At 38.3% G+C, this 24,328-nt stretch overlaps 1 protein-coding gene across 3 annotated transcripts; it reads right to left on the reverse strand.

Moving 5' to 3' along the window:
* Nucleotides 1–13,963: 13,963 nt before the first annotated feature.
* On the reverse strand, nucleotides 13,964–24,143 carry Vma21 (vacuolar ATPase assembly factor VMA21). 3 transcript variants are annotated; one of them, XM_016010093.3, is made up of 4 exons: nucleotides 24,040–24,143; nucleotides 23,678–23,849; nucleotides 19,919–20,028; nucleotides 13,964–18,048 (listed from the first exon to the last, which is right to left on the reverse strand). In XM_016010093.3, the coding sequence occupies exons 2-4, from the start codon at nucleotides 23,785–23,787 to the stop codon at nucleotides 17,906–17,908; spliced, it is 363 nt and encodes a 120-aa protein (XP_015865579.1). In that variant the 5' UTR covers nucleotides 23,788–23,849; nucleotides 24,040–24,143; the 3' UTR covers nucleotides 13,964–17,905. The 3 variants fall into 3 exon arrangements, with proteins under 3 accessions (XP_015865579.1, XP_076418687.1, XP_006991923.1); XM_076562572.1 differs by having other exon boundaries at nucleotides 23,678–23,906; nucleotides 24,040–24,118; XM_006991861.4 differs by lacking the exons at nucleotides 23,678–23,849; nucleotides 24,040–24,143 and adding an exon at nucleotides 23,438–23,604.
* Nucleotides 24,144–24,328: the final 185 nt, after the last annotated feature.

Here is a 24,328-nt window from a genome sequence, read left to right on the forward strand (position 1 = left end):
TGTTCAGGTAAATAACAGCCGAACCTATAAATGCAAACCAATCAGAATAACACCCGATTTCTCAATGGAGACCTTGAAAGCCAGAAGGACCTGGACAGATGAAATGCAGACACTAAGAGACCATGGATGTCAGCCCAGACTAAGATACCCAGCAATACTTTCAATCACCATAGATGGAATGAACAAGACATTCGAAGACAAAGCCAGATTTAAACAATACTTATCCACAAACTCAGCCCTACAGAAAGCACTAGAAAGAAAATTTCAACCTAAGGAAGTCAGATACACCCTTGAAAACAAAGGCAATAGATAAAGCCACAGCAGTAAACCCCAAAGAAGAGAAGTACACACACACTACCACCAAAAAAATAACAGAGATGAACAATCACTGGTCATTAATATCCCTTAATATCAATGGACTTAATTCACCTATAAAAAAACATAGAATTACAGAATGGATATGAAAGCAGGACCCATCTTTCTGCTGCATACAAGAAACACATGTCAAATTCAAAGACAGACACTACCTAAGAATAAAAGGCTGGGAAAAGACTTTCCAATCAAACGGTCTTAAGAAACAAGCGGGTGTAGCTATCCTGATATCCAACAAAATAGACTTCAAACTAAAATCAATCAAAACAGATCAAGAAGGGTATTACATACTCATCACAGGAAAGATCCACCAAGATGAAGTTTCAATTCTGAACATTTATGCCCCAAACACAAGGGTACCCAAATACGTAAAAAAAAAACATTACTAAAGCTTAAACCACATATAAAACCCCACACATTAATAGTGGGAGATCTCAACACCCCACTTTCATCACTGGACAGATCTCCCAAATAAAAACTTAGCAGAGAAATAAAGGACTTAACTTATGTCATGACCCAAATGGACCTAATAGATATCTACAGAACATTCCATCATAACAAGAAAGAATATACCTTCTTCTCAGGACCCCATGGAACTTTCTCTAAAATTGACCACATCCTTGGCCACAAAGCAAATCTCAACAGATACAAAACAATTGGAATAACCTCCTGTGTTCTATCAGACCACCATGGTTTAAAGTTAGATTTCAACAACAACTAAAACTACAGAAAACCTACAATCTCATGGAAACTGAATAATGCTCACGTGAATCACCAATGGGTTAAGGAAGAAATAAAAAAAGAAATTAAAGACTTCCTAGAGATCAACGAAAATGAAGACACCACATACCCAAACTTATGGGACACTATGAAAGCAGTGCTAAGAGGGAAATTCATAGCACTAAATGCCCACATAAAGAAGTAGGAGAAATCTCACACTAGTGACTTAACAGCACACCTGAAAGCTCTAGAACAAGAAGAAGCAAAGTCTCCTAGGAAGAATAGACACCAGGAAATTATCAAAGTGAGAGGTGAAATCAATAAAATAGAAACCAAGAGAACAATACAAAAAATTAACGAAACAGAGAGTTGGTTCTTTGAGAAAATCAACAAGATAGACAAGGCCTTATCCAAACTAACAAAAAGACAGAGAGAGAGAGAATCCAAATCAACAAAATCAGAAATGAAAAAGGGGACAGAACACCAGACATTGAGGAAATCCACAGAATTATAAGGTCATATTTCAAAAACCTCTACTCCACAAAACTGGAAAACCTAAAAGAAATGGACAATTTTCTGGATAGGTATCACATACTTACATTAAATCAAGACAAGATCAACTATTTAAATAGTCCAATAACCCCTAAGGAAATAGAAACAGTCATTAAAAGTCTCCCAACCAAAAAAAAAGGCCAGGACCAGATGGTTTCAGTGCAGAAGTCTACCAGATCTTCAAAGAAGAGTTAATACCAATACTCTCTAAATTGTTCCACATAATAGAAACAGAAGGAACATTACCAAACTCCTTCTATGAGGCTACAATTACCCTGATTCCTAAACCAAACAAGGATACAACAAAGAAAGAACTACAGACTGAACTCCCTCATGAACATTGATGCAAAAATACTCAATAAAATACTGGCAAACAGACTCCAAGAACACATCACAACAATTATCCACCATGATCAAGTAGGCTTCATCCCAGGGATGCAAGGGTGGTTCAACCTACCAAAGTCCGTCAATGTAATACACCATATAAACAAACTCAAAGAAAATAACCACATGATCATCTCACTAGATGCAGAAAAGGCATTTGACAAAATCCAACACCCCTTCATGACAAAAGTCTTGGAGCAATCAGGAATACAGGAAACATACCTAAACATAATAAAGGCAATTTACAGCAAGCCAACAGCCAACATCAAATTAAATGGAGAGAAAAATCAAAGCAATTCCACTAAAATCAGGAATGAAGCAAGGTTGTCTGCTTTTCCCATAGTTATTCAATATAGTATTTGAACTTCTAGCCAGAGCAATAAGACAACATAAGAAGATTAAGGGGATACAAATTGGAAAGGAAGAAGTCAAGCTTTTCCTATTTGCAGATGACATGATAGTATACTTGAGTGACCCCAAAGATTCCACCCAGGAACTGATAAAGCTTATAAACACATTCAGCAACAGAGCAGGATACAGGATCAACTCAAAAAAATCAGTAGCCCTCCTATATACAATGGACAAAGAAGCTGAGAAGGAAATCAGAGATACGTCACCCTTTCCAATAGCCACAAATGACATAAAATACCTTGGGTTAACACTAACCAAGCAAGTGAAGGACCTATATGACAAGAACTTTAAGTCCCTGAAAAAAGAAATTGAAGAAGATGTCAGAAAATGGAAAGATCTTCCATGCTCATGGATAGGCAGGACCAACATAGTAAAAATGGCAATTTTACCAAAAGCAATCTACAGATTGAATGCAATCCCCATAAAAATACCAACACAATTCTTCACAGACCTGGAAAGAATAATACTCAACTTCATATGGAAAAACAAAAAACCCAGCATAGCCAAAAGAATCCTGTACAATAAAACAACCTCTGGAGGCATCACGATCCCTGACTTCAAGCTCCTCTATAGAGCTACAGTAATAAAAACAGCTTGGTATTGGCATAAAAACCGACATGTGGACCAATGGAATCGAATTGAAGACCCTGACATTAAGCCACACACCTATGAACATATAATTTTTGACAAAGAAGCCAAAAGTGTAAAATGGAAAAAAGAAAGCTTCTTCAACAAATGGTGCTGGCATAACTGGATATCAATGTGTAGAAGGCTGCAAATAGATCCATATCTGTCACCGTGCACAAAACTTAAGTCCAAGTGGATCAAGGACCTCAACATAAATCCAGCTACTCTGAACCTGCTAGAAGAGAAAGTAGGAAGGAGTCTTGAATGCATTGGCATAGGAGATCACTTCCTAAATATAACACCAGTAGCACAGACACTGAGAGAAACAATCAATCAATGGGACCTCTTGAAACTGAGAAGCTTTTGTAGAGCAAAGGATACGGTAAACAAGGCAAAGAGACAGCCTACAGAATGGGAAAAGGTCTTCACCAACCCCACATGTGACAGAGGACTGATATTCCAGAATATATAAGGAACTCGAGAAATTAGACATCAAAACGACCAACAGTCCAATTAAGAAATGGGCTATAGAACTAAACAGAAAATTCTCAACAGAGGAAACTCAAATGGCTGAAAGACATTTAAGGAATTGCTCAACATCCCTAATCATCAGGGAAATGCAAATCAAAACAACTCTGAGATACCACTTTATGCCTGTCAGAATGCCTAAGTTCAAAAACACTGAAGACACTTTATGCTGGAGAGGTTGTAGAACTAGGGGAACTCTCCTCCACTGCTGGTGAGAATGCAAGCTTGTACAACCACTTTGGAAATCAATATGGCGCTTTCTTAGATAATTCGAATCAATCTCCCCCAAGATCCAGCTATACCACTCCTGGGCATATACCCAAGAAATGCTCAATCATACCACAAGAGCACTTGCTCAGCTATGTTCATATCAGCATTGTTTGTAATAGCTAAAACCTGGAAACAACCTAGATGCCCTTCAACTGAAGAATGGATAAATAAATTATGGCACATATACACAATGGAATACTACTCAGCAGAGAAAAACAATGACATCATGAGGTTTGCAGTCAAATGGATGGATCTAGAAAAAATCATCCTGAGTGAGGTAACCCAGTTTCAGAAAGACAAATATGGTATGTACTCACTCATAGGAGGATACTAGAGGTGGAACAAGGATGACTGGACTGCCACTCACATCACCAGGGAGGCTACCTGGAAAACAGGACCCCAAGAAAGACACGAGGATCCCCCAATGATGGAGAAATGGCTGAGATCTACATGAACAACCTGGACATGAGTGGGAGTAATGAAGGGTGAGGGTCGAGGGAAAGAGAGCCTGTGGGAGCAGAAGATCCCAGCTGGATCAAGAACAGAGAGGGAGAACAAGGAATAGGAGACCATGGTAAATGAAAACCACATGAGAAAAGGAAGAAACAAAGTGCTAGAGAGGCCCACAGAAATCCACAAAGATACCCCCACAATAGACTGCTGGCAATGGTCGACAGACAGCCGGAACTGACCTACTCTGGTGATGGGATAGCCAAACACCCTAATAGTCATGCCAGAAACCCCATCCAAGGACTGAGGAATCTGGATGCAGAGATCCACGGCTAGGCCCTGGGTGGAGCTCCAGGAGTCCAATTAGCGAGAAAGAGAAGGGTTTATATGAGCAAGAATTGTTGAAACCAAGGTTGGATAAAGCACAGGGATAAATATACAAACGAAATGAAACACATGAACTATGAACCAATAGCTGAGGAGCCCCCAACTGGATCAGGCCCTCTGGATAAATAAGACAGTTAATTAGCTTGATCTGCTTGGGAGACATCCAGACAGTGGGACCGGGTCCTGTCCTCAGTGCATGAACTGGCAGTTTGGAACCTGGGGCCTATGCAGGGACACTTGGCTCAGCCTGGGAGGAGGGGACTAGACCTGCCTGGACTGAATTTACCAGGTTGAACTCAATCCTCGGGGGAGTCTTTGCCCTGGAGGAGATGGGAATGGGAGGTGGGCTGGGGAAAGGCAGGGTGGTGGGTGGGAGGGGGGAGAACAAGGGAATCCATGGATGATATGTAAAATTAAATTTAATAAATAAATTTAAAAAATGAAAAAATAAAAAATAAAAATGTAAAAAAAGAATGAATGAATGATCAACCCTTTTCCTTGGCCATTCATAGATCATGTTCTTTTATATATACTAACTGACACTAGAGACTTTTTCTTTTATCTTTCTACTGAAAAATTGTTGGAAATATTTTAAACATGCCAAAAAATATAAACAGTAATTCAGTCGCACATGAGTCCTCAATACTAGCTGCCAAAGGCACGCTATTTTACTAAGCTTGACCTGTACAGGACTATGCCCATCAACATCGTGTCATGGAGATGGAGGTGGAGAGAGTCTCACAAAGCCTAGCCTTCCCTGAGTGTCTATGAACAGTTAACAGTTGCTGAAGGAAGGAGAGATTTTCCTCAATGGTGCAGCCACTGATAATGTTCCAGTATTCATGTAAATAACCCCTTATCCAAACTGTAAGCAACTCTAATGAAACTCAGTGAGTCACCAAAAAAGAAAGTGGATGGGGCGGGGGGGGGGGGGTAGTTGGGAAGAGGAAGTGGGTCATCAGAAATGAGAGATGAAGTGGGGACTTAAAGGAGGCAAACATGATCAAAATACATCCTATGCACATATGCAAATCCTCATTATGTATAGTTAATACATTACTAATACAATACTTTTTAAGGTTTTTGCAAAACTTGCTTTTGATAGCTAGTCTCCTTCACACTCTAAATTCTCCCATGTCATGCATTCATGTAACTCTAAATAATATACTCTATATGTGTTTTGAATTTACATGAAAGGCACCCACCTTCATTATCCATTACCATATGAAGCCCTTTACCCTAAAGGAATTGACTTCTGTATGCCATTTACAGAACTGACCCTTGTCTACACATCACTTAACATCTATCAGAGTTATCCCTCTTACATGCCATTTACCATCTTCAGTATGGGAGCCTCTGTGTTCCTTTACCTTGCCTTTCATGCTTTTCTACTTCCCAAGCATTTGGAGGACTTAGACTGTACTCACTAAATATTTGATATATTAACATCCATATAGAAATATAAAGTTCCATTTCTACAGCATCAGCTCCCAGGAAAATGAACTCAAAAATTACACAGTCTGAGATGACGCTGACAGAATCCAATTGCACAGACTTCTTCCCATGGAGATTTGAAACCAGTAAGTGTTGCTATTTATAGCCTCTGAAGTTTTGCTTTCATTAGATGAGTCAAGGAATTATTGTATTGCCCTAAGTGTTCACTTCAAACTATTCTGAAACATGGTTATTTACCTTTAGTTCAGGCAGCCTCCATCTAATGAAACTTTTAGAGGGAAGAAAGTTCATATTGCTATAAATCAGTAGTTCTCAACCTGTGTGTCACGACCCCATTAGCAAACATCTATCTCCAAAAGATATTTACATTACAATTCACAGCAGTAGCAAAATTACAGGTATGAAGTAGCAACAGAAATAATTTTATGGTTGGAGTCAGCACAACATGAGGAATTGTATTAAAGGGTTGCAGCATTAGGAAGGTTGAGAACGACTGTTATAAATGAATTTTTAAAAAGAGGAAGCAGAAGCAGCCTAGAGGTAATGTAACCTCCAACAAAATTAAAACTGAGTAACTGACTCATTAGCCTCCAGAAGTATCTATTCCAATAGCCACACAAAAATGTTTATATTCCTTTTCAAAATTAATTTACATATCAACATATTGTGGTATTATTGTCCATAAAATGTATTAAAAGACTTATAACCAATAAGTTTTAAGTCACAATATCCAAGTAGATACCCATAAAGTTAGGACATGAAATTTCTCCTGTCTATTTTGGAAGAATCATACAGACCACACACAAAGGTGAAAACATCTTGTTAACTGAAGACTAAGGGGTCAATAGAGGATCGTTTTTTAAAGTATCTTCAAATATCCTCCTTTAAGCCAAGGGCTTATCCATCAGGACCCTTCGTATATTTTTTCCCAGATGAGGTTAACATTCTCCCGAACTTATCCTATCATCTCTACACATTCTGGTGTAAAAGGCTAAGCTAGCAAGAGAAGTAATTTGAGAATTGGAGTAAATTATTGTCTTGGCATTTTCATGAGCTAGTATGAGACCACCAACATGTTGTTCCTCCCTTTTCACTTCTAGCTTTAACATCTGTACTATAAAGATTGATACCAGATGATCTTGAGATTGTCACTTCCAGCTGTGTATATTCATCATGTTTTCAAGAACACATAGTATTATGGTTTAAAACTTATTGAACATAAATTTTCTCCAAGTTGTATTGATATAACATTTATTTCATAGAGGAAGTATAAGCATTATGGTCTGATACCTTCTAGAATGTGACAAGCTGAAGAAATACAGCTTAAACTAAGCACAAGTTATGATTATTTTTCCTATGAAACATTGCCTTGGTATATAATTTAATAGGAACAGGCCAGGTTGAAATAATAAGCAAACTGCATAATTGACAGGCCTTATTTTTAAGATCCAAACTCCAAGGCTTCTCTTTTTAGTGATGTGCTTATTAATAATTGGAAAACAATAATTTCAACATTCCCATCACTTCAAGTATCCACTTACAGAAATTGAGACCTAATATCAATATATGCATATATGAGACTCCAGATCCATAAACTCCATATGAGAACTATTTCACAATGTAAAAATAGCCCCCTAATCCCCTTTGAACTATGGAGGCAATGATGACTAGCAACTGATTCAGTGGAAAATTACCTTGTGCATTCAATGCCTGAAATACTGCTCAAAACAAGAACGAATCAATAAAATAACAGGCTAGACTGAATCCACAGCACATATTATAGAAGAGGCACTTAATGAGCTGGACAAAGGATGCTGCTTGCTCACCAGGTAAGGTGAGTCAAAAGACCCTTTGCCCAAACTTTTCGTGACAGTGTTTTGATAATTTTCTGAAAAAGAATCTGTTTTTGTGGTGAGTCACTGCCCTTTTATTGGCATTATTTTAATGATAGAAGATAGAAGAAAAGGTCACAATTTTGATCAATGCCATCTTTTCATGACAGACTGAGTGAGTCACCAAATGAAATTAACAGGGAAGCACGGTTACTTTTTGTGCTGTCCATACTCTCTCCCCTGATACTTTCTGCAAACACAATTCAATGAGGTATTTTAAGAGATCTGGTTGCTAGGTATCAGCCTCTTTCACAGCCCTTCATTTCAACCTGGACATGAAATATGGAAAATTTTTCAAGATAAATTTATCACAAGGCATCCAGAGGCTCAGATTCCTGAATGTTGGCATGACCACTCCAGCAGCTGATGCAGAATACAAAAGCAAAAGAAGCCAAAGCCACAAAAACTTTTAAAATCCTCTTTGCCATTCCTTTTACTTTACAGAACACACAGAGATTCTGAAAAGAAGTGAATTCTTTAGACAATCACTTACATGAAGGGAAGGTGGGACCAGAGTCAAGTTCACCTTTGTTATTCAAATATTTCATTTTACTTTTAGAGTTCACAAAACATTTTATCTGCTCTTAAAAATGAGAAGCAATAGAAAAAACAAACAAGGTGACTTTTTGAAAATGTGACAACTTTGTAGCTTGATTTTTTCGCCTCGCCCACTGTCAGGACAAACCTCTGTTTGGTTGGGTCTGAGCGGCTGTGGGACTGGCGGGTGACAGAGATTTGTCCTGACTGTGGGCGAGGCGGAAAAATCAAGCTACACAACTTTGTCAGGATTGTGAAATGATTAAAATATGTTGTAATCATGGGTAGAAAGATAACTCAGCCTGTGAAGTTGCAGCACAAGTATGAGAGACTGAGCTCTACCTATACCACACACATAAAAAGCTGCTGTGGTGGCACCTGCCTATAATTTAGCACTGGGGGTGTTGGGAGAAGACAGGAAGATAGCTAGGGCTTGCTGGACAGCCAGACTAGTGTGACCAGCATACCCCAGGATCAATAAGAAACCGTCTTTCAAAAACAGTGGATGGCTCCTGAAGAACCATCTGGTTTCCACACACATGCACGTGTATGCATGCCTACATACACATCTGTCACACATAGATACTAATGTGTGTTAAAATGAAAACAGTAGATACTAATGTGCATTAAAATTAAGTAAGATGCACAGGTTGAAATAAGTATATGGAAATATGTTCCACTCAATGTGTCATCAGGGAATTGCAAAGGAAAACAACCACAAGATACCAGTACATAATTTTTAAAATAACCTGATTTTGTTCCCTAGAACTCACATGGTAGAGAGAACCTACTCCTTCAAGTTGTATCCTGACCTCCACATGTGCATTTTGGTGTATATGGGTGCACCTATGTGTACACACATAATAATAATATGTAATAAATATGTAGGTTTTTACAAGTTTAAGTCTTTTCAATGGACCATGGTCATGTTATAAGCTATCATCATAAAGCTACACAAAGGCTATAACCAGGAGGAAAGCTCTTTTAGTGCTAAAGCGGAGAGCAAATGATATAAACCATTATTTATTGTAGTGGTTTATCTTCACTGTCAACTTGACTGGATCTTCTGATCTCCTAAGAGACACAACTTTGGCTATGTCTGTGAGGACCTTTCAACAAGGCTTCCCTGAGGAGTAAGGAACCACCTGAATGTGGCCTGAGTACACAGTCAAAAGGTGAGCGTGAGTAGAAGCGGGAGTTGAGCACTAGGGCACATGTCTCTCAAATTCCTGCCTGTGGATATAATGTAACCAGCTGTCATGTTCCTGTTGTCATGCCTTTCCTACTCTCCCAAGGCAGAGCTTTGAAGAACAGTGTGTTCAAATGAAATCAACTACAAAGAATGAGCATTTTCTACGAACTATTGTGTTGTAGGTAAGGACAGAAATCACTTCACCATTGATTTCATACAGGTCAGGATCAGCTCCTTCAGTGGCTCAACAAGTGGGAACTCATGAACTCTGGATGGACAGCTGGGGAACCTGCAGGAGACTGAACTAGACCCTCTGAATGTGGGTGACATATGCGTGGCTTGGTCTGTCTGTGGGGGCCCCTGGCAGTGGGACCAGGATCTGTCCCAGGTGCATAAACTGGCTTTTTGGAGCCCGTTTCCCATGGTGGGATGCCTTGCTCAGCCTTGATGCAGTGGGGAGAGACTTGGTCCTGCCTCGCCTTGATGTGCCAGACCTTGTTGACTCCCTATGGGAGGTCTTACCCTCTCTGAAGAGGGGATGGGGGTGGATTGGGCAGAAGACTGGGGGACAGAAGGAGGGAAGAGAGGGGGATCTGTGGTTGGTATGTAAAATGAAAAACAATTTAATAAAATAATATTAAAAAAATCCAGAAAACACATATTAATGAAAGAGCAAAAGAATTCACTAAAGGGATATAGGGAGAATGGCATTTGCTTACTTTGTCCATGCATTTGATATCTGTTCTGTGCCACCGCAGAGCTGGGTACTAAGCACAGAGAATGGGAACAAAATTTGACTGACATATTGTCTGCATGTATGGTCAATTTTAGGACCCAGGCAGACACTGGAAATGGGAACACCTCTGTTGAGGACTTGAAGCTACCTCTCAACTTGTCTGAAGCACATCATTGTGTCATTGTCATTGGTGTTTTGAGAAACTTGTGACTTATGCAGAAAAATGAACCAATGGGATTCCAGCTTTTACAGTCTAATCTACCCATATTTCCTGGCTTGGGACTTTCTTTGTCCATTGGCTATAAATGAATGCCCAGTTGAGCACTTCTCATATTCACCTCAGAATTTTTAGGGAGGGTCCCAGCACAGTATGACAGGGATTCTCATAAAATGGGATTAAGGCAAATTTACACAGATCATTTGAGGACAGGAAAAAACAACAAACATCTGCAAGCCAAGAAGAGAGGCTCCAGGGAAAATCAACTCTACCCACACCTTGATCTCATAATTCTGACCTCTAGCATTGTGAGGAAATATAATTGTCCCATCTCTCTGTCTCTCTGTGTGTATCTGTCTCTCTATCTCTATTTATCTGTTTCTATCACTCTGGGTCTCATATATCTTAGGATGTCCTTGAACTTGCCATGTAACCCAGGATGAACTTGAGCTTCTGGTCCTCCTGACTTGACCTCCTGAGCACTGGGATCATAGGAGTGTGCCACGAGCCTGGCTTTACAGTTGTTAAACCACTGAGTGGTGTTTTGTTACAGCAGCCACAGAAGCCCAAATACATATGGAACAGAGTTACTCTCCCATCCCATTTATGACTCCTACCAATGATCAGAGTAGAGAAGAGAGTGGGAATCTTGGCCATATTAAAATCCTGTCAACTACAGGTGGAAGTTCCATCAAACCCCTTGGCCAGCTCATTTGAAAGTGCTGGTCTTTTTTGCTTATTTCATTTATTGAGCTTTCCACTAATTTTTCCTTATTTAATAATTTACTCAATTTTTTATTTTAGTTGGCTCAAGGGGACTAGGAGAGGAGTGAAGGAAGAGGACTGTGTTTCTTTCTTTCTTTCATTTTTTTTGAGGACTGTGTTTCTAACTAGAAGCTACAGAAATATACTCAGCCCTTCATATATGTGGCTTCCCTATCTATGGATTTGATCAGACACTGATAGAAATTATTGGAAAATTATAACTGTACTGATAATTGATAGATTTTTTTGAATTATGTCCTATACAATATAGAAACATCATATGGCAACTATTTATATAGAATTTGCATTATATTAGGCATTATAAACAATCTACAGGTGACAAAGCATACAAAAGTATGTGTGTACATTCTATGCAAATACTCCGCCATTTTACATAAGAGACTTGAGATGTGCAAAGATATGCAGATGCAGTGGTGATAGAAAGGGGGAGGGATAGAAAATGGGGATGCTATAGGGCTTCCGAGCTAAGTACAGAGTCCCAGGAACACAGACCTACAGGTACAGATAGGAGAAAGAACTTGATGACCCTACTCTAACCATTTGGTCTTCTTCCTGAGTCACAACTGACAAAACTTAGTACAAGCAGATTGTACTAGAATCTTCCTATTTCTTAGTGCAGAGTCATCACACAAATCAACACAATAATTACTGTAATGCATGGTCATATTTAAACAAATGTCTTCAAGTCTAGCATTTAAAAATACATTTAGATTAAAAAAAATGGTAGAATTCTTTAAAGCCTAATTCTAGATAGCCTTAAGAAAATGTATCTTAATTACTTTTGAACCTGTATTCACCTTGATTTTTTCAAATATCTTAAGTTATATTTTCTTTTTCAGAGCTGTTTCTTATTTGCGGCTACTTTTTTTTTTAATTGAGGCATAATTCATAAAAGGGTATATTGTTTTGATGAGACTTTTTACAACTGTGGCTGAATGTCTTTCTTTAGTCTTCCAAGAAGGGTCATTTTACTTTTTTAGAGTTACTTTTAAAAGTCATGAGGTCAACAACTTGGACTACTATGCATGTAAGTGCTAATGCAAATTAAAGCCCAAGTTGACCTCCAACAGCAGTTCATTCTATGTTGACAGTGAGAGAACACTTTGCCTGTTAGGATACTGTTACTCGTGGACTGAAATGCTGAAGAAACCCCTCCCCCTATTTTGTTTTTTGCAAAAATCAAGGTATATTCTAGGGTTTCCTGGTTGACCTCAATAGATAAACTGAGATGATAGTCTTAGTTCAGAAATGATCTGAATGTAGATTTACAGTCTACGTGTACAGCTGGCTAAGTGAGATCGCTTTCACAGTTCTGCATGTATCCCATTGGCTCCCCATTAGTCACTGAACTCTTAAAACTGGTATTGTAACATTATCACAATGTTTTGCGCCAATTTTATAAACTTTACAGTGCAAAAAAAAAAAAAACATAAATCTCTCCTAGCAGGTTCTATCAGGAGGCACTTGTCCTTGATTTTCAGGCTGCACACTCAGAGGTTTGGAGTTAAAGGTCTGGGTTACATTTGCTCAATTGGTAGTTTTTAATTACATTCTAGTCTGGTTCCAGTCACCATAGAAGCAGGACTTTTGGTTTCTTTTCTTTTTTTTCTTTTTTTTTCCAAGACAGGGTTTCTCTGTGTAGCTTTGCGCCTTTCCTGGGACTCACTTGGTAGTCCAGGCTGGCCTCGAACTCACAGCGATCCGCCTGGCTCTGCCTCCCAAGTGCTGGGATTAAAGGTGTGCGCCACCAACACCTGGCGACTTTTGGTTTCTATAGTGCTATTATTACTTGTGTCCTGAGCTTCCTGGACATCGCTTTTGAAGTTGGAGTCCCCAGGAACACCAAAAGGAGCTGAAGCCAGTGCAATAAACAAGATGCAGGAAATTAGTCATGTGTATGTGTTGTGATGCAAAAGGTCCCCAAGGAATTCTCTTAATTAGTCTCAAATACTTTTCAACCTTATTCCTTTAATGGCATTTGAAATCCATTTACTCCCAAAACTTACAAGATAATTGGTGTTTGAAACAGGATCTCATGTAGCACAGGGTGGCTTCACACTTCCTATGCATCTCAGGGTGAACTTGGAACATCCTCCTTCACCTCCCAAGTGCTGAGATTGTAAGTGTGTACCTCCACACCTGGCTGAGGCAAGTTCTCTTTAACCTACTCCCACATCAATTCTAACTGGCTCACTCAAGTTGGAATATAATCAACCCACCCACCTCAGTACCCCACTCCAACATCTCCATTCTACTTACATGTGATATAGTAAACCTTATCCTTGACAGCTCTATTCTTATACTGTATGGCAAACACAGAAGCAAATACACACTTAAAAACAGAACTCTGCATATATTCTACATTATAAACAGAAGCACACAAACACATTTTAAAACCAGGGATCAATAAAACAATATCCACTGAATGAGGACACAGCACAGTAACATTACAGATACTTTTTTTAATGACAAGTCGTAAATTAATACAAACTACAGGCTACGATATACTGAATACAAAACCCATTCAGGTAAAGATTAAAAAAGCATCACTTAACAAGTCAGTCTGATGCAAGTGGCTAAGAAATGCAGGCCCCATTGTGATGACACAAGCTTTACAAACAGCACATTGGCACCCCCACCCCCACCCCTACCCCAGTCAGCAGCCATAGCATGGCTAGTGACATTGGTGACTGGAAATTCTAACACTCAGAATGACATCAAGGGACATCTCTGTAACATGTTCACTACGCAAAACTCAAGACAAGAATATGTGAACGTTCTTTGCAAACTGTAAGGTGCTGTGCAGATGTTGTTAGCTATTGCTATTATTCCTGTTCAGTGAGATTTCACCAAACGTGGAAGGAAGACTAGATTGTATAACTGACAATATGACTTACAGAACATCTTAAAAGGAAACGATACTTCAAGCACACATAGCAATTAACACAAGTGTAAGTGTGGCCGGCAGTGATATGGAGAGACTCTGGACTTTTGTATGGAATAAAGGGTTAAGCTATTCAGAGGTTATGCATTGATAGGTAGTTTCCCAACGTCTCCGAGAGTAATTTATTTTTAAGGTAACTCCATCCCCCTGGAAAAAAAAAAAAACTTTTGTGAAGCTATCAGAGGGCACTTGAGAACAACTCTGGTGAAAATGAACTTAAAAGCTAGGAGTAGAATCTAAATGGTTGTGTATTTCCCTAGTGAACGACAGAACACTCAAGAGTAAAGAAACCTGCCATTGACCTAAAGCAAGTGACAAATACTGTGCCATCATTGAACTAATTATCAAATGGGCCAAACAAGTCTAAAAATTTGCTATGCGTAGGCACTAAATATGAAACTGTCTGGAGATATAGTAGATATAAGTAAAACACTTCCAATCCTTTCATATAACTTTAGTTTTAGCCTTCCTTGGGTGCATCTTACTTGTCTAAATACTTTTACTGACCTGTTTGAATGTCCTGTCTACATAAGATTTATATGAAAATAAATACAAGACCATTGGTTGCTTCTTTTAATAAAGCCATTTTTTTTTTGGTTTTATAGGGTCTTGTTTTGAAACAGGGTCTTGTGCAGCCCCAGAGTGGTCTTAAACTTTTGATCCTCCTGTACCTGCTTACCAAATACTAGAAGTATAGGCATATGCCACCACAGCTGGCTCAATATAACTTTTCTGATGTAAACTTTTAAGTTATTATAATTACTATTAGATCCCCATGAAACACCCAGTTATTTACTATCATTACAAACCAGAATGCTAATGTTACATGTGAAATGGCAGACATTTGAAGAATGAATGATACCAGATGCATCTTACAGCAGATTTCCATTTTTTCAGTAATGGAAGAAAAGATTCTTTAGGAGGCAAATCAGGTGAGGAAGGCATTGTTACAGAAAATAGGGTAAAATCAGTAGCTTGCACTGAAACTTCAAGTTATATTCCCTAATGAGATTACTATTACAATCAGGTTTTGAACATCAGTGAACATATTCCTGCCGGAAAACACTTAACAGTTCAACTGTAGCTTTTCTTCTAACACATGAAATATGTACTTTGTGCAAGAGGAAACTAGTTAGATACCTTGAAAACATGTCTATTTGTCGAATACCACATTCATTAACGTAGCTAACAGCAGCAAACTCATGAGCAGTCAAAATCCTTGGAAACAATTAACAGCTCTGAAAACAAATCTATTCTGTAGTTAATTCTAAGTATTGATGTGAATATTTGATTTTAGTGTTTGAACACATTGTACTTTATTCCCAAGGAAAAATTAAATGTATTTACATGTATCCCTGGCTAAAGTATTTTAAAAGACCTATACCATTACTTAGTTAGCAATGTTTGAAATCAAATAAAATAACCCAACAGTGTATTTTACAAACAGTACAAGATCCCTAAAGTACAAGGAAAAAACCTCAGCATTATATAAAAATAAACTGAGTGGACATTCTAAATACAATAAGCCACCTCATAAGGGAACCATCTAGAAATCTAGCACAAATGTCTGAGACTCAACTATTGTAATACTAAGAATTGCATTCTTTACAAAATAAAGACCCTTATATTTAGAATACTCACTTTTAAATACAAACTACATACAACAGTTAAATTCAAGAATTAAGAACAATCCTTTAATAACATGTTTATCGCAATAATAATATAACACAAACACTTATCTTTATGTCTAATCACCTCTCTATTCCTCTAGTCTAGTTCCACAGCATAAAATAACAGCAAACAAATCAGTAATGGCAAACATTTAGGCAGGGGCCATTCATTATATTAGGATTATCATTAACAGGTATTTGAACTTTCTTCATTTTTACAATTAAATTTAACTGATACATAAAATCAAAAAGCACACATGCTTATGGAGTGCCCTGTAATATTTTGATATATGCACATACTATACAGTATTTATACTGAGTTTTCATCTCAAATTTTTTTGTTAAAAACATCGAAATGTGAATTTTAGAAGACTAAAGATAGAATGTGATTTGTAAGACAATGGGCAATTTATCATGTATCTGAAAAACTGCAAACAGCTCTTTGGTGAAGTTGGCAAGACCTAAACTTAAACCAAGATTGTAGTGTGTATGGAACCAGCATTAAGAAACATCTTTCAATATTGCGCAGGGGTCGTGAACTAAACTACTGAATTTTTATTTTCTTGCTATTGTATTTTTCCAGTGCTTTACAGAAAATATATTATGAACTTTTAATAAAAAATAAATATTTGGGGGACAGCATTTTTAGATTGCATATACACAGTACCAAGTGGTTTATCTGACCATAGACTGAAGGTACTAAAGCAAGGTAATTGGGCTTTTTTTCTGGGGCTGGGGTGTTCTCATCAAAAAAGACTTGAAAGACTATCTATAAATATAGGATGTAACTTAGCTCTGATTAAAAACAACAATAACAACAACAAAAAAACCTTACAAGAATACCCTTTAAGAAATGTGATGTTTTTAAGACTGTATACACTCTCAGTATGTGAAAGCTGAACATTTTGGCATTCTATTTTTTTTTTTTTTTTTGGTTTTCCTGTCCTGGATCTCGCTCTGTAGACCAGGCTGGCCTCAAATTCAGAGATCTGCCTGCCTCTGCCTCCTGAGTGCTGGGATTAAAGGCATGCACCACTGTCACCCGGTTTGGCATTCTATCATATACTATCTATTTTAAAGTAGGATGACACACTAAATGGGACTTTGATAAACTTTGCAATTGAAGCCTAATATCAAAGAAAAATGCGGCAAAATGTTAGTAGGATAATCACAATACTGACAGTAAGCTCAATTCTTTGCCTCAGTAATCCTCAATCCTTTGTTTGAATGGGTGTGATTTCAGTAACTTTCCCCATTATAATGGAATGTGAGAGTTATCCTTCCTCAGTGACATTTAGATTAACTACACTGCCTACAATTTTGGTAGCTTTCCACAGGAAATTAGAATCTCAAATCCAAGGGCCTGGTATTTTCCAGGAAGTCCTCCAGTGAAAAAGGAAATTTAGATTTGCTTCACTAAGTATTTCTTAATCTACCCAAATAAATAAAACTAAAAAGCAATTATAAGGCAAATTGCTAAACATTTTTGTTGTTGTAATTAAATTCTTTCTAGGATAAGATATAACTCTCTTAACATATACATTTATACCTACTTAACTTTACCAAACTTTCATTTGCAAATGGAGATTAAAAATTCAAAGTGACCATATTATTGGATGGGTCAAAATTTAGCCAAATGTGACTGACTCCTTAAGACTGATTTTAACATGTTCTTTCAACTTTATTCAAACAAAATGCATTTATTTATTTATATCCCAGAAGTACTTAACATATTCAAAAAATAAATTTCATGCTATCAAAAGGTGATGTTCACTTTAATCCTGTTTGCCTTCACGCCACTGTCGTGAGCCTTCATTCCAGGCCACATAGACAAACAGGGCCAGAACCACATGAACAGCAACAACAGCAACAATTGCAGCATAAAAGTAGCTGTCTCTATTGGACATTCCGAGGGCACCTATCAAAAAAAGAAAAAAATTCATTTTATTCCACACTTACAAACCACAAAATTCAAAGCCTAAGAACTTTGTTTGGAACAAAGACCATTACATAAAACAGCAACCAATCAAAACACAGAGTTGTGTAATCTAGTCCCAGTACATCTACAAAACAACTCCTGTAGCAAAGGCTCAGGCAACACTGCAGAAGGGGCAGAAAGATTGTAAGAGACAGAAGATTAGGGAATTTGTTATGAGATTATGCCTACTAGGAATGTCAGAAGATACACCCCTAAAGTCTCACCAACATGACTGCCTGAACATGAGCTGAACAAGGACAACAATAGGCATGCTAATATGGATGATGAAAAGCCCAGGAAGCCCTAACCTTATACAAAGAAGTACAGGCAACTAAGGAATGATGAGAGTGGGAGAAATAATATTCCACAGGGAAAACACACCAATTGGTTATCCAACACCAAATGGTCAGCCTGGAAACCATATACATACAAATAACATTACACATACTGAGCACGTTATACTTCTATATTTAGGAACACACACACACACTCACGTACATGCACATGCACGCGTGCCAATTAATGAAAAAAGAGGTCATGAATTTGAAAGAGAGCAAGGAGGCGAATATGGGAGGTTTTGGAGGGAGGAAAGAAAAGGAAGAAATGATATAATGCATATTATAGTATCAACACGTAAAAGAAGTAATAAAAATATAAAATAAAAAAGAACTATAAAAATAATAAAGTCTTAAAAAGACATAAAACAAATGTATGTAATCATACATGAGAGATACAATGGCTTCTTAGAATGAGCAGAGATAGATAAGGTTCTCTCCTCCTTCTGTTTCTCAATAGTTACACAATCTCACGCCGTAGGCCAGGGTGGCTGGGAACTTGAGATCCTCCTGTCTCAGTTTCCTAAATACCAGTTATTACAGGCATCAATATTTCGAAATTCACACTAGCTATTAGGAAATTTTCTTGACATTGTACCACTGGCTGTCATAACTAATTCCATCATTTTGTACAAATAATATGTATGAATAAAAATATGATTCCATGTAAAATACAATGATAGGCACTTATAAAAAGAATTATAGGTTAAAAATAGTTCAGCATGAAAAGGTACTAACAAACTGCTTTATAGAAATCAGCAAATACGGATGGTTGTTTATTTTCAATATCAATATGATTTCTTATATACCTTTGTATCATGAATGTCTTATTTTATACAAGTACACAGATATTTAAGAGCAATGAGAGAAAATGAAAGAGCACTATAAATAGAATTGGTGCTCAGTTACCAAATTATATTGCTTTAGTTTGTAATTCTACCCCTATGATAACACAGGAAAGACCTGTCACAGTTCCATGAATAAGGAAAGTCAAGAGAACAGTGCCCATGACACAGAACTTGGAATTACCCTGTTTTCATCTCCCATTTCCACCAATTACTTGTAGTGCAGACAGCAATTACTTTTTTGTACCACATTTCTAAAATGAGGATAATACTACAAATTAATTCAGAAGTTTGTTATGGGGATCCTGTGAATAAACTCAAGTAAAACATTTAAAGCAATACATTATATGTAATAAATATAAAAAAAAAAAACCCTTTGTTTTGTTTTTGAGACAGGGTCTCATGTAGCCTAGCTTGGCCTCCAACTCTTTTATGAGTCCAGGCCCTAATTCTGCCTCCACCTCCTAAGTATTATAGTCATGCAGAACCATACCCAGTCAACGAAAGCATATGACTTCTTACTGGATATATATATTTAAGCAAAAGGAATAAAAGTTTGACAATAAAAAGATTCATAAAAGCACTGAACAAATTAGAAAAGAAAAACGTCCTTAAGCATGTAAAAATTACCTTCAAATACATAGGATTTAGTTGTAAAATACAACCCGATAGGAACTGTTATCATTAAAGCTGTGAAGAACAGGAGTGTCTTGAGGGTTGAAGCTAAAGAGTTTTCATTTCTGGAAGAAAGTGAACAAACAGAATTTTCACAAGCCATATCCAAATATAATAATTACCCCCCTGAAGATAAAAGAATTCTGAGGCAAACATGGCAAAGGAGCAAGCATGCGCATACTTGAGCCTGCCCCTCAGCTTGGCACACATGCACTAGCACGTGCCTCTGAAATTTACATAGGAAAAAGCCAAACCCATTTGCTGACAAATAGCTCCTCCCCGAGGACTGTACATGCTTCTGCTCCAACTAGAGGACTGGACCGGAAATAAATAAAACCAGAAAAGAAAGATTTATTGTAGAATCAAACTTATCCAAGACCCAGTCAGGGTCTCATAAAGCATACAGCTTGGTGGGAGTAAATGGAAAAGACAAATGTAGTGATGCCATGGAACTCCAAATAAAAGCCTAAAATAGGCAGCTCAATAGCGGTATTGGGGTTGGACATACAGATGATGCTACATTTAGTGTAGCATTGTGTCCTATGCCCATCCAGAGGTACATTCAGTCTACAAACTCCATTCATAGCTAAGATACAGATATAGCCATTTCTTAATGTGTGTGTTTGTGTGTGCACCCGAGCAATGAAGATAAACATATTTTACATTTCCACATATATATAAATTCTTCAATTAAAAAATGACCAAATCTATAGAAAGAATAAAACAGTGGCAACCATGGGTAAGGGGAAATAATATGGAACTGTCGGTTAAAGTCCAATAAAGTAGCAGAGACCTAAGGCCATGAAGTCTAAATAGCTACTGCACTACATGAAAATTTTATCTCATAAAACTGCACCATAGTGAATTTTCCATCTTTATTATATTCCTTGTACATATGGGAGAAATTAAATCTTACTGTTATGCTTACTGCCATGGAACAAAAAGTTCTAAGATTATCTTTTGGTACCTAAATGTATTATCTTTTACTATACTCTGTCATTACTGAGCTACATAATCCTCATCATATATATATACATATAATCATACATATAATCATATATATCAAAAAATATGAAAATACTATTCAACCACTTCTTTTCTGGGTCTTAGAAAAGCATTGAACTTTAGATTTTCTTAGTGGTAAATTCATATTTTGTAATATTGTAAGCATGCAATATTCAGACTATTTATCTAAATTGATAAGAAACAAAAATTCAAAGAAAGGATTATTTTTACTTATTTAGTTACCTATTTAGTTGTCAATACCAGGGATTGAACTCAGGGTCTCATATATGCTATAGGCAAATACTCTAGTACTCAGCTACCTCTCTACCTCTTTTTATTTCTTATCTTTTGAGACTGGGTCTCACTATTTGCCCATGTTAGCCTAGAACTCACTCTGTATCCCACCAGGCTTTGAATTTGTGATCCTTCTGTTGTTTTAGCTTTCCCAGTAGCTGGTATTAAGAGGCCTATGTCACTATATCTGGAGTGTTCTTTATATAATCTCTTTTAAATACCTACTATCTGGCATAATTTTTACAAGCATGAGACCAGAGAGATGGCTCAGTGGTATTGCTCTTCCAGAGAAGCAAAGTTCCAGTCCCAGCACCCACGTCAGGCAACTCACAACTGTTTTACTACAGATCAAGGATCCAATGCATCTGACCTCCTCAGACACCTGAACTCATGCTGTGCATATACACACACAATTTAAAAATAATTTTTATAAACACTTATTGAAAAGATGATACAATGCAATAAAAATAGGGTGAACAAAATCATAGTCAGCACCCCACAGGTTATATGTACACATGTTAACAATTTATGGCCTATTATTATTATTATTATTATTATTATTATTATTATTATTATTTTGCTTGTTTTATTTTTCAAGACAGGGTTTCTCTGTGTAAGAGCCCTGGCTGTCCTGGATCTCACTCTGTAGACCATGCTGGCCTCAAACTCAGAGATCCACCTGCCTCTGCCTTCTTCCTGAATGCTGGAATTAAAGGAGTGCACCACTACTGCCCTATTATTATTCAATTATTTTCAATACATTCTTACTACTCTCTATGTTAAACCTCAAAAGTTTGACTCTTCTCTGTTATAAGCTCAGTAATTTAAGATTAAGTAGTTATTCACCATTGAAAAACAGTAAAGTATTTTTGAGAAATGTGTTTTTAAATGATTCTGTCATTCCACAAACATCACAGTGTGTACTTATACAAACTAAGATGGCTGAGATAGCACTAGATAATACAATCCCATGGAACATACTTGCAGTCTGTCATTGTCCAAAACGTCCAAAGCACATGACTGGATAGTCAAAGTTAAGTGTACAAACTTAAAAAAAAAATAGCTAACCAATTTTCCCTAGTATTTACACCACTTTTCTCCTTTGCTTCTAGCCATATCCCTCTACACCTGTTGGTTATGCTGCCACAAATCAGGTCAGGTAGAATCAGTGATATATTTTTAAAAAGCAATGGATACCATTTGATTGATTTATTTTATACCTCTGACTGGGAGTTGCTGAGACCTGTCAGAAATGAGGAATGGATGCAAAAACCAGAGTTAATGTTAGACATACAAAAAGAAGAACGTTCCCAATGAAATTTATCAAGCTCCTATTCTTTAACACTTTTCAGTTTTCCTACTTCACACAAATTTCTGCAGCAAACATTGAACAGATAGAGATTACCACATTCCCTTTTGTGGCAGGCAAGACTTACAGCAGAATTCTTTTAAGATTTCATTATAAATTCCACTAGTAACTATCTAGATGGTATACTGTATTCTTAGTGTACTTAGTAAGAACATCTATTGGTATTCTTATAAACAGTCATTTAAAAAAAAAAAAAACAAAATCCCCACTAACAGAGGCCGTAGGTGTGGTCTGTGGTCTAATTTTGTGATGTTGGATAAGTCATTTATCTGAATTCAACTTCCTTTACTTACAAAGCTGAAAACTAAGTAGTTAGCTAAACTAAGAATTAAGAAATTTGATGATGTCAATTAACGGTTGCTTCTGTTCAGTCACCAGTCCCCACCCTACTGACTGATTCCCCCCAAGGGAAGCGGCCTCGCACCAGGGCCAACCTCTACTCCATTCACACACCAGATGTTTACAAAAATATGTGATGTAGACCCTGGCAGGTCTCAAGATGGAGGAGGCCAGGTGCCTGTCCTCAAGAGAGCAAAGGAGCTTGACAAAGAAGAGACTGCAAATCAGCAAGCTTGTCAAACAAACGGAGAGAAAATACAAGGAAGCAAGAACTGAGGGCCTGCTCACTTAAATGAAAGGTAGGGTCATCCGTACAGAAGGTGCAGGCTCCAAACTACTTTCCCTATTCATCAGCCTGCAGCGGACCGCGGAGCCCAAGCCCACCGGGTTTGTCTCCTCCACTCCCTGCGGCGCACGCCAGACCAGGGCCGACCCCCCCATGGCTATCCAACCGGACTCAGAAATACCTGAACTCTGGGGGCTGCAGTGCGTTCAACGCCGCTTTATCAAGGCGCTCCATGGCGTGGCCGTGATAGCAGCGGCAGGCTAGATAATTGGCGGGGCTCAGCGGCCGGTTAGAAGGTGATAGTACCAGGCCGGTCGCACCGGAAGTATCTGGACAAAGCACGCAGGAGCGGCGCGGCGTGGTGACGCAAGGAGGCAGCGCGCGCAGGCGCGGGTAGGGCGCGGACACTCACGTGACTTACCCGCGAGTGCTCCTTGGTGTCCGTGCCTCCGCGAGCGTGTCTTTCTCCAGGAGCAGGCCGGGCGAGTAGCCTAGCCACCCTACGTTGAGCCGGGACTTTCCGCGTAGCATCGTCCTCCCAGGCCCCGTGCCTCTCGTCTGCGTCTTGGTCCTGCTTGCGGTGCCACGGGAGCCTGGTGACCCAATGTGAAAGAGCAGTGGAAAGGATGACTCGGCTGTCGCCTCTGGTGCTAGACAACCGAGCAGTTTCCCACAATACAAAAAAAGCATGCACGTTATTCCACCAGCCCAGAAGCAAAGACCTCATTCATTCCTGCCCGACTTGGCAGTCCAGCAGGAAGTTCAGAGGAGTTAAACACTCACCAGCGTCAGTAAAATCAGAGAACTGTCCGCTGAACGAGCCCTTGCTGAGAGTGACTGTTCCGCATTGGTAGCAGGTGACCCAAACTTCCACTTAGAGTCAAAAGCTTGTTTTGCAGCTGTTCAGAAAGCCGCCAATGAGACAACAGGAACTCAAAAATAGTAAGGACAGATGGACCTATGCTCCCAGGCAACCCGAGAGGCACCAACAGAAAAGGGTGTGTAAGCCCTAGGGCAGGCTACACATAATTAGGTTGCCCCTGGCTGCTAATACAAGGACAGCCCTTACATG

Source organism: Peromyscus maniculatus, chromosome X, assembly GCF_049852395.1.
Source record: "Peromyscus maniculatus bairdii isolate BWxNUB_F1_BW_parent chromosome X, HU_Pman_BW_mat_3.1, whole genome shotgun sequence".
NCBI lineage: Eukaryota > Metazoa > Chordata > Mammalia > Rodentia > Cricetidae > Peromyscus > Peromyscus maniculatus.